The 22,688-nt window shown below is 40.7% G+C and overlaps 2 protein-coding genes across 12 annotated transcripts in view; one reads left to right on the top strand and one right to left on the bottom strand.

Annotated features, from left to right (window-relative positions):
- Positions 1 to 14,283, bottom strand: part of EVC2 (EvC ciliary complex subunit 2) — a 74,445-nt gene extending 60,162 nt beyond the window's left edge. For 6 of the 8 annotated variants that reach the window (XR_009729479.1, XM_061379765.1, XM_061379766.1 and 3 more), the window contains exons 1-4: positions 14,099 to 14,283; positions 11,384 to 11,438; positions 3,980 to 4,140; positions 3,398 to 3,463 (exon numbers count right to left, since the gene is read on the bottom strand). Coding sequence is in view for 7 of the 8 variants with exons in the window: in XM_061379765.1 (XP_061235749.1) it covers positions 3,398 to 3,463; positions 3,980 to 4,140; positions 11,384 to 11,438; positions 14,099 to 14,269 (453 nt within the window). In the remaining variant the exon portion in view is untranslated. Of the gene's footprint in view, positions 1 to 3,397; positions 3,464 to 3,979; positions 4,141 to 11,383; positions 11,439 to 14,098 lie in introns of those variants that run through there. The other 2 variants (XM_061379768.1, XM_061379771.1) reach the window with 2 other exon arrangements.
- Positions 14,284 to 14,364: 81 nt separating this feature from the next.
- The window catches only part of EVC (EvC ciliary complex subunit 1), a 55,188-nt gene continuing 46,864 nt past the window's right edge, over positions 14,365 to 22,688 (top strand). For all 4 annotated transcript variants that reach the window (XM_061379774.1, XM_061379775.1, XM_061379773.1 and 1 more), the window contains exons 1-4: positions 14,365 to 14,632; positions 18,545 to 18,655; positions 21,292 to 21,375; positions 21,912 to 22,144. In XM_061379774.1, the coding sequence (XP_061235758.1) occupies positions 14,462 to 14,632; positions 18,545 to 18,655; positions 21,292 to 21,375; positions 21,912 to 22,144 (599 nt within the window). In that variant the 5' untranslated portion in view covers positions 14,365 to 14,461. The remainder of the gene's footprint in view (positions 14,633 to 18,544; positions 18,656 to 21,291; positions 21,376 to 21,911; positions 22,145 to 22,688) is intronic.

The following is a 22,688-nucleotide window of genomic DNA, read 5'->3' as shown; positions in this document are numbered from 1 at the left end:
AACTGTCATTGAGTAATTATACCCTCTAAATAAAATTACTTTGAGCACAGAGTTGCTTACTGACCTCTCACCTTCCAAATTGTCTCCTGATATAACTCATATTAAACCAGAATTGCCTAAAGCTTTATCAGGTCTATAATATGCTGGCCTATAGTACATCCTTGATGCTGTATCATCAGGCTTCTAATAATGACACTAAATTAACACTTATTTAACTGACCAAAGTACGTTTCAGGCTGAGCCTTTCTCTTTTTTCTTCTTCCTTCCTAGTCATGAATTGTGTGATAGACTTCAGAAATCACACCAGAGTTTGTGGCAGCCACAGGGTCTGTCATATGTAGTTATGATTTCATTGTACACCATTCATCTCTACATTTCATACTAATCGAGTAGAGAATCAGATTACAGTTTTAGGATATCTTATGCATCAAGGAAAAAAAAAACCAGTTTATTGACACTGCTTTGTCTGCATTTTTCTATGTAACTAAATGATATCTAATAATGTACTAATAACTAAAGTACATTTAATAAACCTGTTTAACTTAAGTGTTCTACACTGAATTTTCAAAACTCATTACAGCAATTTCAACCCTCAACTGTACAGAAGAAACAGATTTTATGGAGGAAAAAACCCAAATATTTATTGTACTAGATTCTGCAAATAATTGTCAGCATGTATAAAAATCGGCTTAATCATGTTTATGAGGAAAGTATTACCAATTTCATATGTTCGTACATCATGAATTATATCCCAACATTTATGAGACTTAACTCCACTATATATTAAAAGTGTGATATATTTGGAGCAGATTTTCTCTCTCCTGGTTTCTGAACTGGCATGATACACCTTTCAAACTCTCCCGTGCAGTCACAAAGGCTTTAAACTTCCTTTAAAAAGCACAAACAACATGAAACAGGGAAAAAAGCCTCAAAGCCACATAAAGAAAATCCAAAGCCACAGAGCAGAGACCCTGACCCAATCACCAAAACAACACACCTTGAAAGATACAAGGTTCAAACTGCACACGTTGTTAGCACTACCTTACGCTCCACAGTAAGTGTGGATTGGCTTGTGCAGACAAACATGTATGCATCAGCAGTAGAGGAAGCTGGGGAAAAAGGAAGAAACAGAAAATCTTTTTCCTCCCTTCATTTTACCACACCTTTCCCTTGCCTTTCTGTGAGATGAAGCAAAAAAATGAGGATTTCAGGGCCTCTTCCTGTGCTTCTAATTAGACACAAATATATTCCTTTACATCTGGGGAGAAGGGATGTAAACAGTAATTTAGATAAACGCCTACAATAAAATAGGCAGAGAAAGTTGCAGGTGTATATTCATAGGCAGGAGGGGGAATATGGTAGCATTAGTCCTTTCCTTCCCCTAGGCAGAAGGTTTAATGCATGCTCCAACACACTGTTCATTCTCTTTCTTCAACCAATTTTGCACTTTCTCTGCAGTTTATTTAATTTAATGAAGTTCTTAATTCAGTGACTAAACATAACATCCCTTCAGAGGTATCCCAACCATACTCCCTATCTCCTACCACAAGCAATGTGGGAATAATGTTGGGAGTAAGTTAGAACAACTAGAAATGGGAAAGGGTTAAAAAAAAATGAAGCACCATGGAATCAAAGACAATCTGTAATGCAAGAATACTTAGAAGATTGAGACAAAAAATGCGTAAATGTATTAAAAGCCTAATAGTCAAATTTAAAGATTTACTTCAGTTTTGTTCAGGATTACTGTCACTATGAAGTACTGTTACAAAAAAGTTCATGTCATAATATGGAATGAAGCTCTTTTAAAGGAGTACATTTCTAGAAAGAAGGAAAGGACTGGGTGCTGGAAGCACAGGTAAGATTTCAATAAGGTTATTTCTGTTATGAGGTGTTGGTCCGAGAGGTAAATACATGTCATCTCCATGCTCCGAGGAATCACTCATGTTTGGAGAAGGAAAATGTGCAGAATATACTTTTTTCCATTTAAACAGCTAAAGACCACCATATGGCCAGTCTGTCTGTTAGCAGGAAAGCATCTGTTCAGATGAATTAGGACTGAACTAGATGACAAGGTAAGCAAAGGAAAATAATATATGAACTACACCTAATGTGGAAAACAATCATATACAATTGCATAGTTTTCCGTAATTCACACCCAGAGGTCAGTAAAACTACTTTCTGATAATCCTAGCATCTATAGCAGATTAACTTTGATGTTGTAGAGCAGGATTTCACAATTTTTAATGAGCCTGTGTGAGGCTGTGCTATGAACAGCAGTAAAACCCAACATGTAACTACCTCAAACTCTTTGAGAGGCTCTGATATAAAAATTGTGAATCTACAGTTGGAAAAACAGAAGGATCTGTGTTACTGCTTCTTATGTCTGAAATGCTGACCATTCAGCCTTATTAATTATGATATGCTGCCATTTCAATAAGAATATTACAGGTAATTAGTGCCATGAGATGAGATGCATACTCATTCTTCTCTACGCAGATTATCTGGTTCAAGTTAAATTATCACCTCTTCTGTCCTGGTTTCTGAAACTACCCTAATATGCAGCTTTTAAGTACTGAATTCATGTTTGCCTTAAAATTGGACGTGCTTTCTCTCTCCAAAGGACAGGCAAGAAAAACTGTCTCTAAACAGAAAAATTCAGACTTGCTTCATCCAATGTAAAAATCAACCAACTGATCAACAAAAAAGGAAAAAAAAACAGAAAGGAGTAATAACAGGGCAGGTAAATCTATCAACCTATGCCACATGAAGTAAAAATAAAATGGAAGGTTTAAAATTTCCTTGTATTAGGAAGTCTTTGCTCCTCATAAGTATTTTACACAAGTCAAATTAAACCTTTTTTCATTATATACTGTGCAGTAGCTGCGTCCCACTGAATATGCAGACTATGACATGTTGGTTCTTCAATGGATGTGTGATAGGATGGCCAAAGATACAATGGGCATCACAAGGCCCAGTGCCCTACTCTTCAAAAGGAGTCTACAGGTGACACAGGTAGGGCACCCATGACTGAGCCAGAAGAATATCTTTGAAGGTTTATCTCATCCTCTAAAGAAGTTTGTCTCTATCTCTACCCAGCTTTGTGGCTGATTTCTAGAGTTCACTGGGCTTTGTCCATTTATAATTTTACAGATTCACACTGAAGCATTTAGCTTTACGACAATCCAAAATCCCCTGAAGTCAAGAGAATATTTCACTGACTTCAGTTTTGAATCAACACTGCAAAACTGTGCCTTTTACAGAAGGTTTAACCATCTTAACATCAAAAAGGATGTTCTCCCAAATACTCAGCATTGGCACAATTCTGTTCTCACTTTTTAAAGGACATTAAGGAACAAACTTCCTACCAAATTAACAAGACAAATATATGAAAACTTACCACACCACATTTCTGAAGGGTTATTCCAAATCCAGAAGAAACTGACACATTGGACACATCTTTAATCTGTGGAGGAAGGGGAAAAGTCTACATAGTGTATGACAATATCATAATTCGCAAACTCCAGCACAAGTTAGAAATGTAAATAATGAGATGAGAAAAAAATAGTGGTATTGTCTTCAAATTTAAGATCTTTGTTATCTCAATAGCTAACATTTTTTTCTAATCTAAATTTGTATGAACTACTTATTCCCACAAGTAATTACTAGTATCTTAATTGATATATTCATCTTTGGCCATCACAATTCTCTAACAAAATATTCTCTGCATAAAATTATCAGACTTTACAGATCTGTCTCATTACTAAGTGTCTACCAGAATTTACACAGCAATCACGTAGCTTATCTGTCACAATAACTCTTTGGGCATCTCATGAGTTGGTGCTGCTAAAGCCATTTCAAGTGAACATAATCGCTTGAGACAGAACTAGAAATGTACTAATTGGGTAGTAAATTCCCAGCTTGTGATATAATTGCTACAATCCTTAGAGATATTAAAAGTTGCAAACCATCTATTACTGACCTGGTGGAGGTTAACAGAAGACTCTCGTTTGAACAAGATCTTATTTGTCCATGAGGGTACCAAAGCAAACAGCGAATGGCTCCACTGATTGTCCGAGGCTGCAGAGGTCAAGAACTGGTGAGGGGCTTCACTTTCTTGAGTGGCTAGAGGTAACAGCATTGCTGCAAACCAAGACAACGGCATGCATTACAGCTAAAGCTGGCTTCTGTGTGGAGGACACTGAATGCAGAGTCCAGGCATGGATGGGGCTCGTGGTACCTGGTACTCTGTGTGCACACAGCAACCAGCATGCTCTCCCTCAAAGCACTTAAAATCACTACAAACACAGATATGAGGCCATACAGGAAACAGAGATGTGATTTGCTCCCCAAAACCCGGCAGGAGTTAGGACAAAGTGTTCCCTACCTAGGGAACACACATATACCCCACAGAAAAGTTATTGCCACTTAAATGTAAAGTGTCTAATTCATAAATGAAAAGGTTCCAGCCTTAAATCAACTGTTAGTATTTTCAACACAAAGAAATTTTCAGCAAAGCATAAATAATTGAAGCACTTAAAGTGTGAGATCCCTCAGTGTTAAGGGAGCTCTGCTTTAAAGATACCATCTGCCAATTAACCATTAACTGTGTCAGTATTCAGAACAAAAATATTTCTCAGTTGAGCAAGGGTCTCAGTTACATTTCAGCTGAATTGGAGTGCCAACAAATCAAATGCTCCTCAATTTAGTAATTACCAATATAAATGCTGTTTATACTGTTTTATTTTCATGAACTATTAGTCCATGATATCATACAAAATTATTAGAACTGTTTTGAAATCATATCACTTTCACCTACTAAAGTAAAAGCAGCTATGACATTAATAAAACGAGCTTACACTAAAAATCAGTGATTTAATACACTAAATTGTCAAAAGGTAAAGCTGCTGAATGAGGAGAAAATGCAATGAAAATTTCAAAATTATACTTGGCTGCCTATGTTTAAAAGAGATTTTTTTCATTCTTTGCATTACAGTTCTCATTTATTACCTATTTTTAATTCCCATATTTTAATCATTAGGAATTTCTATTCATATGAAGAAAACCTCATTTTTGGCAAATGGTATTTTTCTATGAAGTTTTCATTTTTAAAACCTATTACGTGTTCATGAAATATAAAAAGCTGACGATACTAAAATCTCATTAATTTGAGAAGCAGCATATTTTTTAAAAGACACTGCTCTGTTGGAAAACCAATACAGAGAAATTCTGTTTCCAATAAACAGGAAAGACATGCAAAGAGCATTCAGAATTGGATCTTTAAAAGGAGGCCCTATAAAGGGCCTTGACGTATTTATGCACATGAATGATAAGATTTTTGTTAACATGAATGAGATGCAGTCCTGCTGGTTACAGCACCCTGATGCAATGTGCACCTTGACGAGCTTCACCATCACTCCATGCTGGAATAGCATGCTTTTATTTGGGAGGGAGTGGGTTATACTGGACAAAGTTGTGGATATATCAGCCAGGAAAAGCTAGATGTTTATATTTTGTGATCAGCTTTAATTTACTTACCTACGTTTTACTGAAATACTTAAACCACTTCTAAGCAATGAAACTGAGACATACTAATTTAGGGACTGTAAAAGTAACAGGATAAACTTGTTGAGAGCAGTAATACGTACAGTTGCAATACCAAGTGTCTGCGTATCTTTGGGGTTGGAATTCTTTCAGGGTAGTCATGCATGGCCTATTTCTGTTGCAAGACTAAAAACAGCCCAAATCACTCATTATGATACCAGTGCTGAACTGTAAGTGCTGCACAGTAAGTCAGCCCACCTGGGCATGGCACGCCCCAGCAAATCCAAGTATCATTCCATATCCCACCTCCAATGGCTCTAAACCTATGTTGTGGCTACTGATGAAAGCCTCTTCACAGTTCTGTATAGATATATCCAAACACTAAAAAAGACTAATTTTATATTTGATGTGTCTCTCGTACATTAATGCAATTATCACCCCATTCCTATGGAGATGGAACACCAATTTTCCTTGTTTTCTTGCCAGACTATTGGAGATGCACATTCACTTATAGCAAACAGAAACACTGAGGACATGGAGCTTCTTTGTGGAGCTTCATAAGTTTCAGCTTACAACGGCAAAATGTATGGGCTGCACTGAGCACCTACTGCTTTGAAAGTACCTCATTTAGCTGACCATTTCCTTCTGTATTTTGGATGAGGGAGGTCAGTCAACAAGAAGGGGTTAATTGCTTCATAAAATATCTTTTGCTCTTGTGCCCTGTCCAGCATGACATCTCCATTGGCACACCCAACTGCACTTCTCATGTGACAGCAAATCCTGATGCTCCCCTTCAGAGAGCATCAAGTCCACAGCAGCCAACTGAATTAATTGATCATGTGCTTTGATTCTGAATAAATCTCTGTGTTAGTAATTACACAGATAAGTCTGTTTTCAAGTTATGCTTTGTCATCCCTTACAATCCCAAGATAACATGCTCAGCTCTCAGCAGAAGTCTCCAGGCATGTTATTTGGCTGCTCCACCACTGGTAATTGGAGGTTGGGGATTTTGCAGGTTCCTGATGCTACTATGTTAAGCAGCCTCAACACTGGCAACAATTACAAGGATACTTCTGCAAATTTGTCTTCCCAGAACTTAGTGGAAGGTTTTGCTTAAATAGATTCAATCAGTGTGACACGTGTCTATATAGCAACATCTGCCTTCCTCCAGACTTCTTTTCATCCTTTTCATTAATTTTTAATGATGTAGACTGTTTTACAATATACCGGTTTCCCTTGACAGTAAAGCGTTACTCTTCTATCTCACTATGTTTTGTAGTATTTGTTGTCAGTTAAGTAACTTCTTCCTGATCCACATATATTTAACTGTCACTATACCATTATACAGCTCAGTGCCGCTGACCTACAAGAACATCACTGCTTTTCCACATAGTTTGCTGTGTACCCTTAACATCAAGACAACATAACTGCATTTATGCATTCAGCTGCTTTCCCTTTTCAGATTAAAGTCCTAGATGGATTGTGGATGGCTGATGATTGCTTGAAAAGCCAGATGCTGAATATCTGAGAAAGGACAGTACAGGCATAACACATTCTGCAGTTTTCACATCTACTGAAATTGCTTGGGTTTTTTTAACAAGTAGAATCATCTGAGGCTAGAACATACCAATACTTGACTCCTTAACTTTCACTAACAATCACTGAGCTTTCTTTTGGATACCCTGCTGCTCAGAACTGCAAGTGCATCATTGTCAGCGCACCTTCAGAGGTGCATCCCAATTCTGACACTGACTCTTAAGTCTCCTTGTTCTTTCCACTCTCTTTTCTTCTCCAAGCTTCAACCTTTGCTATTTTTCTGGCTGTTTTCAGAAAAGCCATTAGAGCTGCATGGTCTTCACTTACATTAGTTTCTAAACAGAAACTATTCCCACTCCTTTTCAAAAGGGAAACTTTGCAAAGCAGGGGAACAGTTTGAAGCTTCACACACAACCCCATCAGCCCCAACCTGAGCTGGGCTTGCCAGGCTGCCACCAGGCACTCCTGGAATACAACACTCCAGGGCAAAACATTTCCCAGTGAGCAAACCAGCAGAGCATGAGATTTAACCTGGGGCTTGCCTGCAAACCTCTCCAAAGATGCTGAGTGAAACAGTTAATCAAAGGAAGGCAGCAATTTCACTTTCTTTCGAGATGTGATACAATATCACCATCTAGAAGATGAAATTTTCTTTGCTTTGTTTTCCCCAATTAAACATTCCACATTTTTATAATGTTACTACTGAGTTGTTAACTATTTCATCTTTTAATTAGCATGTTACTACAATGTCTTCCCATGATTTAATCCTCCATAAACCAAATATAAACAGATACACCAGAACCCTGTCTTAAAACCCTAGCTAATTACCAGGGCTGGTAGGTGAACTAAGTATTGAACTACAAAATGAAAACATGAAGATAGATATTAATGTAGCTGAAACAGCTGGAAGATTAGTGTAACTCATATTACTATAGCTTTCATTCAGTCCCACATATACACAGTGCTATAACAATGTGAAGGACAAATGCACAATTGATCATAACAGTCTCTGCTATTTAATGATGTTTAAGTTGCTTTGCTGTTCTCCCAGGCAGAGAATTTTATGCACTATTGCTTTGGGTGGTGATCTTATGCTCTTCTGGAACTCCAACAACCATATACAATGCACATGCAATACACTTAGGAAGGAGAGCTCCCCAGTCCCAGCCCTAGCTGAATTCACTTGCTGTTCAGGGCATGCAAATATAGAGAGGATCTGACCTGGCACGAAATGCAACTACTACGTGTAAACTGTGGCAGCAGTGGGTCTGTGCTGCTATGGCCTGGGGGTGGAAGGATGGGTAACTTTCTAAACAAAAGCAACTGTTCTATTTCGTGATCAGCATACTGTCCTTTGCTAAAAAACTAATTTTGTGTAACAAGAGACCTTCAGTGCTAATGCACAAGCCTTCACCACTGGACTAAACAGATTGAGTCCTGAACATGGCAGCAGCACAGATGGACTGCCATTCCAAGGGCAGGTATAACACAATAGTGCCTTATCTGTCCTTCATAGAAGCTCAGGGGAAAGTTACTCTTAGCCACGGCAATTGAGCAGGGTGACACAAAATTGTCTTACTATAGGTTTGCAGCAAAGACTTCAGCATGTCCTTAAGGCTTCCCTACCTTTACAACACATCCTAAAATGCCAGATTATAGTAGGAAAGTGAAGACTGACAACTTTGTGAAATGTCACGTTCAGAATTAAAAACTACTTGACACTGTGATCTAATTCTTAAATCTCAGGTGCTGCATATTTCAAGTCCCACATATGCAGTCTGATTTGCTTTACCCTAGAATTTATCAGAAAAGCTTTGAATAATCTTGCTTTATTTCAGCAGGGAAGAAAAGAGTTAAATATACTTGCTTACTATATTTTTCTTTGCTGTTGTTCTGTATTATTCCCTGGCCTGTAAACCATCCAGGATACATGATCCAATTTGAAGTCCTTTCAATTACACACAACAATGAGCAGGCAAAGGTAGCAATTTACCGCATTTCAGTTCTGAATGTTGCCATTAGCTTTTCTTGTTACAAAGTCAAAGAAACTAGGGGCATCGGCAAGACAAACCAGATATTTTCAGGCCTGTTTTGAGTATGTCAGAGCAGATTCAAACACAATTCTCACAAAATCTACTGTGTTCCCCAATCACAGGGCTATTCTGGGATTGCTTTTTGTCATCTTACCCAGAAATAAATCAAAAAAGCTTCCAACAGAAAACTTGAGACCAGTGTTCTACCACAAACCATTTCATTTCAACACACTGCCATTTTCAACGACAAAGGTTTTATGCAGAAGTTCTGATCTTGCTGCTTTCACTGAGAGCATCTCCAGTAAGACCTAAAGAGTCTAGTACACTGATTACGCAAACCAATAAAAAATACACTTTAAATATGTTAAAAACTCCCATTTATTAGAATGGGACAATTCTCAGTTATAAAATCAAGCATACAATTCAGTGCTTGCCGCAGCCCCTTATTTAACACATGAATTTGCCTACTAACAAAATGGCAGAACTTCCTAGAATCATTTAGCTTGGAAAAGATCCTTAAGATCATCAAGTTCAACCTAACACTGCCAAATCCACTTCTAAACCATGTCCCTAAGGGCCTCATCTACGCATCTTTTTAATACCTCCAGAGATGGTGACTCCACCACTTCCCTGGGCAGCCTGTTCCAGTGCTTGATAACCATTTAAGTGAAGAATTTTTTCCTAATATCCAATCCAAACCTCCCCTAGCACAGATTGAGGCTGTGTCTTCTTGTCCTATCACTTGTTACTTGGGAGAAGAGACCAACCCCCATCTCACTACAGTCTCCTTTCAGGTACTTGCAGAGTGATATCTCCCCTGAACCTCCTCTAGGCTGAACAATTCCAATTCCCTTAGCTGCTCCTCATAATACTTGTGCTCCAGACCCTCCACGAGCTTCATTGCTCTTCTTTGGACATGCTCCGGCACCTCCATGTCTTTCTTGTTGTGAGGGGCCCAAAACTGAATACCGTATTTGAGGCATAGCCTCACGAGTGCAGAGTTCAAAGGCATGATCACCTCTTTAGTTCTGCTGGCCACACCATTTTCAACCACTAACTGCGTGTCCAATCACCCCACTTCTTTAACACCATGAAGGTTCTTCTGAACTACAAAACTGCATGTTTCCTCTTAAATGACGGCACATTAATAATCAGCAACCAGTCAGAAAGCAAGATGTGAGCAGCGAAGATGACATTGAATACAGGGAAAAAAAACAAGGAAGCTCAGCAAATCTGAATTATTTGCTCTCATATTTAAATTAATAAATTCATTTGTTAATTAGCCATGGCACCAGGTAAAGAAATTAGGAGCATTTCATTAGATAACTGCATCAGAGCATGTAATTTCTTGGCAAATGCATGTTAAGAAAACACCTCTGGGTGAACCACAGCCATGGGGGGTTTATTTCAGACAGTGCACTGCCTCCTGTTAATGCACTGTATGAGGATGTCATAATCTTTCAGGGTACTCACCTCCACTATGTTTGGGTGAAGTAGCACACTATTTATTATACACATATAAAGAAAATAAAGACCAGAGACTCAGAGAAACTGTGATTTCTTCAAATGTACACAAAGAGCCTATGTCAGTCAGCCCCCAGACACAGCTCCTCCAGGCTAAAAGCACTTTTCTAAGTATCAGAGTATTCTATCCCTATCAGATCAGGCAACTACCACTTCCTTGGTGCATCTGAAATCAGTGACAAGTATACTTGGTACCTGCTGTGAAGAGTTAGTATCCCAGCAACAATTCCAGACACACTACATCTGTAAGTCTTTAACAACTTGGTCCAGGACAAAGCATACTAGTTATTGTAATTGCAGAGGTCTTTGAAAATGCCTTCAAGAGTAGGTATTGCAACAGCCCTAGTAAATGCATAGAGGTTAAGATAGCTTCTGAAAGGGAACAATATCTTGATCAGCTTTAAACAGTACGGTCTTTTTCATAACACTGGGAACACTGGTCATCAAAGGGTACTCCCCTATGTCATTATGTTTACTGAGGAATAAGGGCTGTTCCCGAAAATGATTCAGAGCAGGGTATGAACTAAGGTCTTCTCACAGGTGCTTTATTCCAGATGAGCTGTTTAGGGAGCCTAGTGCATTCTTATTCCTAACTTCTATGCAAATACTCAACTGTGACCCAGGATTAAGAGTCCCACTGATGAAAGTAGACCACCAGGGCACAGCTCCAGTCCCCTGCCCACCCCCATACCCATGCCTTCGGAGTCCCAGGACTCCCACAGTGCTGAAAAGAAAAAACAATTACATACCTGTCATATCCAGACATCCCAGCTCTTTTTGAAGCCAAAGATTATCTTTAATTACCTAAAGTTAATACAGAACAATTATAAGAAAAAAAAAGACCTGTTTTGATAAATGTCTAACATTGAACTCTTACACTGAATTTACGCATCACTATTAGAAGCTTATTCCACAAAACCTTGAGATTCACAAAATTAACTATGAGAAGAGAGATACAGCATGGCTCTAGAGGTCTCACACAGCTTGTTAAGCAGTCTAAGGCTCAGCTGTCTCCCACTATGGCTATGCACACTGGGGGCTCAAGCTGTACTTACACTTCGTATTATCAGGCCGAGCAGAAGGGTTTGCTCTTAGTTTGTACTTGTAAAATAACCTTTTCAAAGGCAGATTTGAGGACAGGGAAAATGTCATCACTCACAGTCAGCAGGAATGTGCCTATCACAAGTCTACTGATGTTACGCTCATTTTTCCTTTGGAGTATTACACAGAGCCTTTAAAAAATACAACGGGCTAAAAACTGCAGCTTATGAGGCAATATGTGATAGCCTCCTGCCTGTGAGCAGACCACAGAGATTGCTACAGAAATCACAGCTTTAAAACACCAGTAGGAGAAACCTGTATTTTTAAGGATTGTTAATGCCCAGTGTTTTGATCAAGAGCTAGCAGTCATGCAAGCAAGTTTTCATTTAACAAAAATACTTCCTTGCAGGAAATAATACAGAGTTAGGAATGTCAGGTGATTAACAGCAATCTTGTATGTTTGCTGAATGACATGACCTGCACTTGCTGTTTCTGTTTGCTCCCAAGCACTACATGTCAGTAATGTTAAGTACTGACTTATGTCAACACCACTGTTACAGTACAGCAAGTTAGGGGTAATTTTCTTCTTTGCCTGCTCGGAGAAGAGAAGTCATCACTTTGCTTGCTGCTAGAGCTATATGTTTAGTTAATCTTATGTGAAAATAGTTCTCACTTCAGAGAGCGGACTCTGCCTCAAAATAACAGAAAATGCAAAACATCTCACTAATTTGGATGCACCAGGACCCCTGGGTTTTGAGCACTCTGGAATACAAGTACTTGGGGATTTGAGGCAGCTCTTGCAGAGGAGAAACGAAGGACAGAAACGAACACAGGTGGGAACATGTAGCACACCCTGTGCAGCCACAACACACAGCCCTGTGAGACCCCAGGGACTATTTCCAAATACCTAGTTGCATGCCAAAGTTCTCCAATGCCATTATGAATTTTTTCTCATTAGTTAAACAATCTGTATGACCCTGAATTTTGAGTAGCCGAGCACCTCAAGAACACAGAAAGATAAGAACAGGAAACTCAGTGGCAAACTTGCACAAAAAATTGACTATTGGATACATATACATACATACATATGTCCATTTATGATATGAATATGCAGCAATAGAAATCACATGTTAAAAGGGAATTCAGCTTTGCCAGGTATTTCTAGAGCAGTCTAGAGCCCCAGCTCCATTAAGACAATGTGTACTAGTACACTAAACGGATGTCATGACAGAGGTTTAAAACACTAGTAAAAATATAAAGTACAAATACGACAGTCTATTATGTTAAATGTTGAAATAAATCTTGTTTATAAATACAAATCCCAAATATTACTCTCATGCACATCAGCATATGTATGAATGTGAATGTTCAACGTCAACAGCCCCTTTGTAAATGAGCCTGTAACAAGAGAGTGGTCTAAGCATGCATAAAGGCTTACAGAAAACATGAACTGTTATCTAAGAAGTTTTACTTCTTACTTCTTAGGTTATCAGTGTACAAATGTCTCCTGAGAGAGTCCAGGCATTCATTCACCTGTGGTTTTACAACTGATCATGCACAAGATTTACTGTGTTCATGAATTCTTGTCAGTCAACTAGAAATGACATTACAGCATTCCTTGTTTTTTCTTCTGCCTTATCAGACATTCAGTTCCCCGTAGTCTGCACTGCAAAATATTGTCTGGATACTCAGCATGATTCTTCGACTCTGCTGCAGTGTATCTGTAATAGCAGAGGGCATTGCAAGGGGCTCTGCACTGGCAAGTAGAGCCAATTCTACAGGCCAGCACTCATGTCATGCTTCAAAAGTAGTTACTTCAATGCAGTAATATTGCCAGCAGAAAATCTAAATGAAGTTTTACATGAATTTGTTTTTCTGGTGGAAGGATCTGTTCGGTGGAAAGGTGGTTTGTTTGGGGTTTGTCTGTTTGGGTTGCTTTTGATTTTTCACTTTCCTGCAAATCTATTTCCGGATGATTAGACTTTCTGTAACCACACAACAAACTATTGTTTGTGACTCCCTCCATTCCCCACTGCCGCCTCGGTTACTCTTCACGTTGGGCAGAAGAAACGGTGTTGATGCATTCTGAGGCAGCTTGACAGATACCTAGCTAGGTAAGGAGAAAGGATGAAAACCAAAAGCCGTATTTTTAAAACGGCTGGCGGCATTCCTACCAGCGGGCTGGGATCAGTGGGTAAAGGTGCTGTGACTAGGTAACGAAGCGAGGCCGTTGCCAGCATGCGGCACATTACAGCGGGCCCCGGCAAGCCGAGCCCCGGCCACGGCTCTGCCACACACCGCTCCCCCTGCCCCCTCAGGCCGGGCCTCTCCTCCGCCCGCCGCCATCCGCCCTGGGCCCGCGGATCCGCCCCGCTGAGGGCTGACCCGCCACCGCGCAGCATCCCGCGGCCACGCCGCCTTACCACAGCCGCAGTCTGACCGCAGGGGTCCCGGGGCGGGCCCGGCGCCCCGGCCCCTTCAGCGGGGCTCGGCGAGGCCTGGGCGCGCTCGGTGCCCGCTGCGAGGGGCTGGGCGGGCACGGAGGGCCCGACGGGCAGCACCGCCAGCAGCAGGCTGGCCAGCAGCCCCTGCATGACGGCGGGCGGCTCCTCCGCGGGCGCGGAGCTCGCTGCAGCGCTTTGCAGGCGCTCCCCTGAGCCAGGCCGGGCCTCAGCCTCCGCAATCACCCGCCATCGGTCTCCTCCCACCGCGGCGAGGACGGGGGGCGGGCGGCGGAGGGGCCCCAAGCAGCAGGACCTCCCTCTGCTCTCTGCGGGCCGGGCCGTATGGCGGCTGCGGGTGGCTGCCTACGGGCGGTGGGGCTGCAGTTCTGGGCTCACTCACTACAGACACTGTCCGCCCTGTTGGCCCCCGCCGTCTTGCTGGGGCTGTTGCTGGGCGCCACCGCTACCGCCTTGCTCTGCCGCTACGCGCTTGGGCCGCGCCGGCGGAGAGAGGTATGCGGGGCCGGCGGACGGTAGGCTTGCAGCAGTCCCAGGCCGCTACCCTCCGCCGCGGGGGGGCTCTACCTGTACCAGTGTAAACAGCTCGCAGGGGTCGGGTTTCTGGGTGGTGATTATCCCTCCCCATTTTCCCCGAGGCCCGGGGGTACTACCGGCTCGGCCCGGCCCGGCGCTGGGGACAGCCGGGGCTGGGCCGCAGGTCCCGGTGAGCCCTCGGGCGCTGGGCGATCGGCGCGGCCGGGTCAGGCCTCCAGAGGGGCGTTGGGCTGAGCTCGGCTGGAGGTAATTCCTGACCTGACACCGCTGCTGGGAAGTGTTACTACTTCCTTCGTCAGTTTACTGGAACAAACGGGCTAACTCAAAAGAGATGCTGGTGAAGTACTTGTGATCTGAATGTTGCCCTACTGTCCTTTTAACATGGGTGGCCCACTAACTGCGTCTCTCATCCTTTCTTGTACGAGGCTGTGCTGCTCTGAGGGGATAATGGAAGATGTGCCTGGCTTGTAGAAACTTGGTGAGGTAACTGAAAATAACCAGAAATTTCCATCCTAAACCAGTGAGAACAATCGATTTCCAAAGTAGTTTACAAACTTGTCCGAAGTTCCTTTTGCAGACATCACAAGCAGAGAAATGGAACTGACCCCACAGCAGTACCTTTGCACTGAGGGTACACACATACATACCTGAGAGAGAAAAGAGGCAGAACACAAATGACAGTGCTAACAGGGTTTTTAAAGCTTCTGGTTTTGTTAATAACATACCTGCCTTGGTGTTTTAAGGACTGTGGTGAGTAGTTCATATCTCTTTATTACAAGAATTGAGTGTTTGGATTTGAGGATTGCAATGGCAGCCCATACCTGTGGAACACTACCAGGCAGATATATTTTCTGAGAATTGTTATTGACTTCTGTTTCTTTCCCCCATCGCATTTAGTCCCAGGTCATGCTACTATATCATTGGCTGAATGTAGTAGCAATGGTTGGCACTGGTGCAGCTGGGAAATTTGAAGCCCTGTGGAATGTTCTGCGAGCCTGCGGTGGGGTGTCTGGTTTGACTTGGGTTTTAGCTACATTTATTTATTAGCTGTAACAGCTCTCCTGCATGTGCGTATCTGCTAGTGTTGATCATCATTAAACGTGACATAAGAGAAAAATCCTTTTGCTCCCAACTGCTTTTAAGTAGGAGGTTTGAAACTCCATTTGAAGCCATGATTTAGCCTAGTAATGGAGGCACTTCAAATGCTGGATCAATACACCCTGTGCGAGTGCAAGCCTCTCTGATTCAATTGCTCAGCTTCCCTGCCTTAATAGGTGGTATCTTTATTGTACTGGCACTACCAACTCAAATATAGCTATGTGCAATTTTACCCTTTGTGTCATTTATGTCAATAGGGAATAGAAACTGACAGTTCTCTCTGGCCCAGATCTTCAGATGTATTTAGGTACTTAAATGCCATTAAAATCAATGCCACAGCTGGGAAAGAGTTGTTTTATTTTGAAAGAAAAATAAACTGCTGGCTGGGGCACATGAAACAGTGGACGGGTTGTATCCCATAGGTCTGATTTCCTGAATCCAGCAGTGCTCCCATAGGCTGTCTGTGCCTGTTTCTTCTTCACAGTGTCTGCCCCACCAATGGGGCAAGTGCGTTGTATGTATAGCAAATACTGAACTGCACATATTACAGCCTTCTGTATCCATAGTAAAAGCAGAGATACCTAAGTATGTCATGTACCTTCCCAGGCAGCTGAGTTGTCCTTGCAATAGGAGCAGGGCAAGTACCTGGAGTCTGCAGCAGCCATATGTACTGTGATAAACTGTCAGCATTTGTCACTCAGCCCCAATTAATCACTGTTCTATCAGTCTCAGCCTGAATCTGTGGGACTTGGATGCTTGCAGGTAAGTGCTTTACTGGTTTGTTCATCTGTGCATGGGATGTACTGGGATAGTTTTAACAAGAAACTTCAGACTCAGTAGTGTACGGCAATACATTTCTATCGGTATTCTCCTGTTAGAGTATGGCATTGCCTGAAGGCTCTTTGTGGTAGATTAGCTTGCAACTGCTTGTTGCAGTAATTACAATTAGACTTATTTTTGTTCAGTTTCTTAATGCTCAGTAGCACTTCAGTTGCAAAAATAACAGAGGACAAAAACAAATGGAGAGGAAGGCAATGAGATGATAAATGTTAAAAAGAAAGAAGTTAATCCTTGAATACTAGGTGAATATGAACTGTTGGAGAAACAGGCTGAAAAAAAGCAAACTCTTCTTTTGGAGTGGCTGTAGTGTGAGATCCAATGAGGAGGGCCATGAGGATGATCACGGGACTGGAGCACCTCCCATATCAAGATAGGCTGAGAAAGTTGGGGCTGTTCAGCCTGGAGAAGAGAAGGCTGCATGGAGACCTCATGGCAGCATTCGAGTATCTGAAGGGGGCCTGTAAGGATGCTGGGAAGGGACTCTTCATTAGGGACTGTAGTGATAGGACAAGGTTGAAACAAATAGGAATTGTAGTGATAGGATAGGTTAAAACAAATGGGAAGTTTAGATTGGGTATAAGGAAGAAGTTCTTTACTGTGAGGGTGGTGAGGCACTGGAATGAGTTGCTCAGGGAAGTTGTGAATGCTCCATCCCTGGTGGTGTTAAAGGCCAGGTTGGACAGAGCCTTGGGTGACGTGGTTTAGTGTGAGGTGTCCCTCACATTTCCTTGCCCACGGCAGGGGAGGTGGAAGTAGATGATCTTAAGGTCCTTTCCAGCCCTAACTATTCTATGATTCTATGTTGAACTCAACGTGGCTACTTCCACAAGTCCTGATCTCTTAACCTAGATTTGGTGAACTTCTGGTTTGAGAAAAATGAGTGACAAGATTGCTGGGGGAGACCTTTAGCTGTTCTTTTGTCATAAGTAGATTTGTAGTAACCGGCATCTGCATTTCAGCATGTTGTAGAGGCTAACTCAAGAATATGATCTGTATTATTGATAACCTAAGCTCCAAGAGGTGTATTTAAGGTTGTGGACTTCTCTATATTCTGAGAAAATGGACTACTTTTTATGGCCAAATGGCCAAATAATTCAAGGGGAATCTTTCCACAAGACAGTTACATGCATAGTGGCCGCAGCCATATCATTAGGCTATATCAAAAAGCAGACAGTGAGTTGAAAAACTGAAAAATAATTTTAAAAGTAGTTGAGGTAGGGTGGCTGCCATCTTTTCCTTCAGTAAATAATTCCTTGCAGTGCTGTATTTGGATGCATTGACCAACATGAGCATTATCTTGGGGTCTAACTAATACACAGGAAAGAGCATGTGCAGCAGGAGGTTTTGTTTCAGCAGTCTGTGTCTGTACTAGCAACAATGTGTGTTTGTTAGGGAAGTAAAGGCCAATGTTACAGGCTGGTGTTGGGGAAGGAAGATGATGAACATTTCTGATAGTTAATTGTCCCTGACAGAAACTTTCCCCCAAATAAAACTTCATTTAGGAAGTTTTTCTTATAGCAGTGGAGCAAAAATACTCAATGTTCTCTTCATTGCAGGCAATTATAGGCAATTTTAGTTAACACACTTGACTTGTTTGAACTTGGACTGTGAGCTCAATGCCATAGTCTGTAGTAAGATCCTTTGAGAGCAGATGGATTGATTTGACACTTGCACAGACTTTTGCAACTTTTTGGATTAAAATTCTACTTCTTGACTGACAAATTCATGAAGTTCATTAATTTTAATTTTTCCTTCCTGAATATGTAAAATTCTCACTCATTTTCAGATTTTATTTTTCCAAAATGTGCAACTAATACTGAAATAATTTTCAGGATGGAGACATGGATATATCCAGGCTGCTGTCAAATATATTTCCACTGAATCTGTATGATTTCAGTATTACATTTTATCTGTTTTCTCTCAAAATTTCAGAAGGATGATTCCCAGAGACTTCTGGAAAGCTTCAGCTCTAATGAAAGAGAGCACACACTCACAAAAAGTAAAGCAGAACCCTATATATCAGAGGAGGAAATGGTGCTGGAGGTAAAGCTTTGTTTTCTTGGTGAATGTCCATTTTGCTGCATGTAGCAGTGATCACTTTCAGAGCCTGGTTCAAACTATCTTAATTTTGTTGTGTTTGGAATTGAGCTTTTAAAAAGTGTTTAGAAAAAGTGTAAGAAGGAGGGTGGGAGCTGATGGCTGCTTATGAATGCAACCTTTTCAGGTAATCATTCCCATTATTAATGCCTTTTCTCTAAGGGGCTTCTGATATTTTAATCGAGTTCTGTATTTGTTTTTGGATGGAGGCTTGTTTAGTTTTGTCTCTACATTGTCCTTAATTTCAAAAGGCTGATGGGAAAAGAGCACTATCAACGTAAGGAAAAGTGCTTAAGTACTGAAATCAGTGCTGATAGTTGATCATGGATTCTTCCCTGGAGAAGTAGATTTATTACAAAATTTTGACATTAATGAAGTTACCCCATCAGGTTCAATATGGAGCAAGTGTATTTTTTCTAGAGCCTTCTTAGAGTCTCCAACTTTCAGTTGAACTGAGTAGACTAATGGAGGAAGAAAGAATAAATGAAGTAAAATGAGTGTGTTTACAAACAGCAACATCTTCAGTGGCTTTCTTAGAGAGGAAGTTCTCTTGTCAGGTACCAGCTGGAGATACAGTGCAGAGTTCAAATGACTGCAAGTACTGAAACACCACTGTGGTGAGCTGGGATTCAAAGACAGTTAGAGAAATCATTTGGAAAGAAAAGTAGGAGAAGGTGTATTCTTAACCCATCCTCAATCAAAAATTCATTTTTTTTAAAATATAATCTCAAAATAACTTGAGAATCAGGCCTACCATGTAGCTGTTAGATCACTGCCTTTCACCCAAAGCTGATTTGATTTCTCTTGGTGAAGCTGAAGTTTGTTATATATACCTTATATGCATGCAGAAAGTTTCAACTAAATCCAGCCAGTCTGGTGCTTAGCTTGTAGCAAGAACTGTTTCCAAGACAAAGAGAAAATAGCCACTATGGTAAACATTTTACTGTTGGTTTAAATCCTGATATGTAATTAATCTTCATTTCTGTTTTGTGATTGGGAATGGTGACAAAACCATGGTTGGTCATTTTACTTGAGTTAAAGTAAGGCATAACAAGCGAGCATGGATTAAATTATCTTTTGAAGTGTAAGGCCTGTGGGAGAACTTGTGCAGTGATACAACTTTGTGTCTTTTTGAAATAGGATCATGGTCTTTTAAATGAGATCATTCTCAACTATATCCATTTCCCAAAAACATTAGTTCATTTATAATGCACTAAGAAGGAACCTAGTTATTTTGAAGGGACTTAATCCCACCTATTTGTCTAACTACTGAAGTTTCGGGGGTTTTTTTCTCTATTCATTTGTTCCAATTCCCAGAGACTTTTGCTGTTTCTAGCATCATGTTGACGATTCATGAAGAAGCATAGATGGAAAATGCTTTTAGTTAGGATCAGAAAAACAGGTATTTTCATTTTGAGAGCTTTCACATTGCAATAATACCATAATTACCATATTAATAATACATGGGTGTTACCTATGCCTACTGAGAAGCAGGTTGTATTAGTTCTAGCACATTTCAGTACAGCTTTGGACTGGAGCTGCTCTGCCTCCAGCCATTGCAGAGCAATAGCTTTGTTGGCTTCTGTCCCTGAATATGTACCATGGCAGTGGGACTACTCAGTATGAGTTGGTGTTTTACATGCTGACCCCATGCTTCTAACTTTATCAGTAAATCCAAAAATTACTCTTGGAAATAAATGAAGATGAAAAAGGTGCAATGATGGAAGTCCAATGAATGATGTAATTTGTTCTTCTCTTCCCATTCCTATTTTGTAGACTATGTTAGTGCTTTGATATTTCCTGGAAAAATTCTATATAAAGTAAACTGTGTTTTGATGAGTCGGATTCTTTCATTTCATGTGACAAACCCAGAGAAGTTGGAATAGGAAATCTAAAGCTTGGATTTAAACATTCTATCTTCTACTTAACAGCCAACCTTTCATTAAGCCATACATAACCTCACAAAACAATGCTGATTATCCCATTGTTCCAGTGCATAAAACAGTAGCTAGGAAAGAGGAGAAACAGAAAGTCAGATTATATGATATAGCAGATTGTATGAAAAGAATATGTTATCTATAAAAAGTTCTTTGGTATTTCCTCTTGTTTATAGGTAAGGGTTGTACTGTAAAAGTTCTTCTAGACAAAATGATGACTAGTTTTATTTAATCTATTGCTTCCTTATTTAAATTGAAGGATGGGATTTATAGCCATGATGATATCTGTGGAGCTTATCTTTTAGTAGTTTCTATTAAGATAATTTCAGCCTCTCGTGAAATCTTTAGTTGCTGCTAAATGGGGAGGGAGGAGCAAAATGAAAATAACTTGTAAATACCAGCTATTGCGTATTTTCCGTTGCAGGAGTTTTGAAGCAGTGGTAATGACAAGAGTTCCCTTTACTTGATTTCATACACAGAATGAGTCTTATGAGGAAGCTTCTTGAGCCAAAGCAGAAACAGTCAATAAATAGTTAACAATAGGAATTTAGAAGTTGTGCATCCAAAAGGGGCACGCAATGCTTACAGTAAACAAACATCAGATCTGCTGCAGTTCCCAATGGTTTTCTGCTTTTTTCCATACAGGAAAGTGAGTCTCCTCTGAACAGTAATGTCACGGCATTTGCATTAAAGGCAAAAGTGATCTATCCCATCAATCAGAAATTTAGGGTAAGGTTTTAGATTGTACTTGTAAAAATTGATGACAATCATTCCGTTTCAGAGTAAATTGCGGAGTCAAGTAATGGAAGAAAACTTACTGCCAATCTGCATAACAGAGATCTTTCTCTGTTTAAAGTCCGTTGACTGAGGGCTTATTCTGTAAGGTATAAGCTGTTCTCAGCTTATGCAGTGCTTCACATGATGTCTGGTCAATTTTCATTGTAGTCAAGAGACCTTTTCTTCTCACTAACATTAATCATGTCTTCCCTTGGAAGTTGGGTCTGTCCAAGAAGCCACAAGAAAAACCTTACAAGGATTTATTCTTTAGTAAGAAAACATGCGCCAAGCCAATAACCACAACAGAAGAGTGCTTTTCTGGGCAATGCAGAAACCTGTCATTATGATGTATCTTAACTTATGTGGAAACACTTTTGCTGTATATATCGTTTAATTTTTCCCTTGAAGGCAAACACTGCAAATTGATGAGATGTTTATTTCCTTATTGTGTTGTATTAATTGACCTTGTGAATTTTCTTTGACTGTAGCCTTTGGCAGATGGCTCATCCAATCCATCTTTGCATGAGAATCCAAAGCAGGCAGTTCTACCTAATCAGGTCATGGAGACATCTACATCAGGCAGCCTGGGATCCCTGAGCCAGGGAGACAAAGAGGACTGCAGTTCCTCCACAACAATACATTCCACAACAAGCGATGACAGATTTCAGGCTCGAGCCTTCCTCAAGGTGACCAGTTTCCCTGAAGTACTAACATGTGAGAGGTAAGCAGCAGACCTGCCCTCTTGTTTGGTCATTTCCTAGTGTGCCCCAACAATCATTAAAGGCCTGGCGTAAACCACAGGCTGGTGTATTCACCATATCAAGAGAGGATTATCTGCTTATAAGCCTAGAATTGGTTGGGGAGATTAAAGTAATAGATCATGCTGCACATGCAAAGTCAGTTTGTTCCTTACAAAATTCTGGGAATCAAAACTTTGGCAAAAACTGTCTTGTAAAAGGTGCATCACTGTAGGATAAGGAGATCCCTTTGTTTTGGCTCATATGCTCAGTTCACAAGTTCAGTGGCATGCTAGACTGACGATGGAGTCCTCTGCACAGTACAGCAGAGGCGTGTTGAGAACAAGTGGCAATGGTCTATCCTCTGTCTTAATAGGAACTACTCATGTTTTATTGTGGGAAAGGAGTTCCTTTCTCATGCATGCCACTGATGAGTGGGTAGAGCCAGTCGAAATGGACTGTCAGCTCTGATTTTCTTTCAGCTACCCTATGGCAAAGTGTCCCTATATGAATACGTAAGTGTCTGCA

This window comes from Neopsephotus bourkii, unplaced genomic scaffold, assembly GCF_033783945.1.
Source record: "Neopsephotus bourkii isolate Nb327-2 ecotype Australia unplaced genomic scaffold, CSIRO-AGI_Nbou_v1 NB_1780, whole genome shotgun sequence".
NCBI lineage: Eukaryota > Metazoa > Chordata > Aves > Psittaciformes > Psittacidae > Neopsephotus > Neopsephotus bourkii.
Note: the sequence above shows the minus strand (reverse complement) of the source record. Positions and strands in the feature narration are given on the sequence as shown.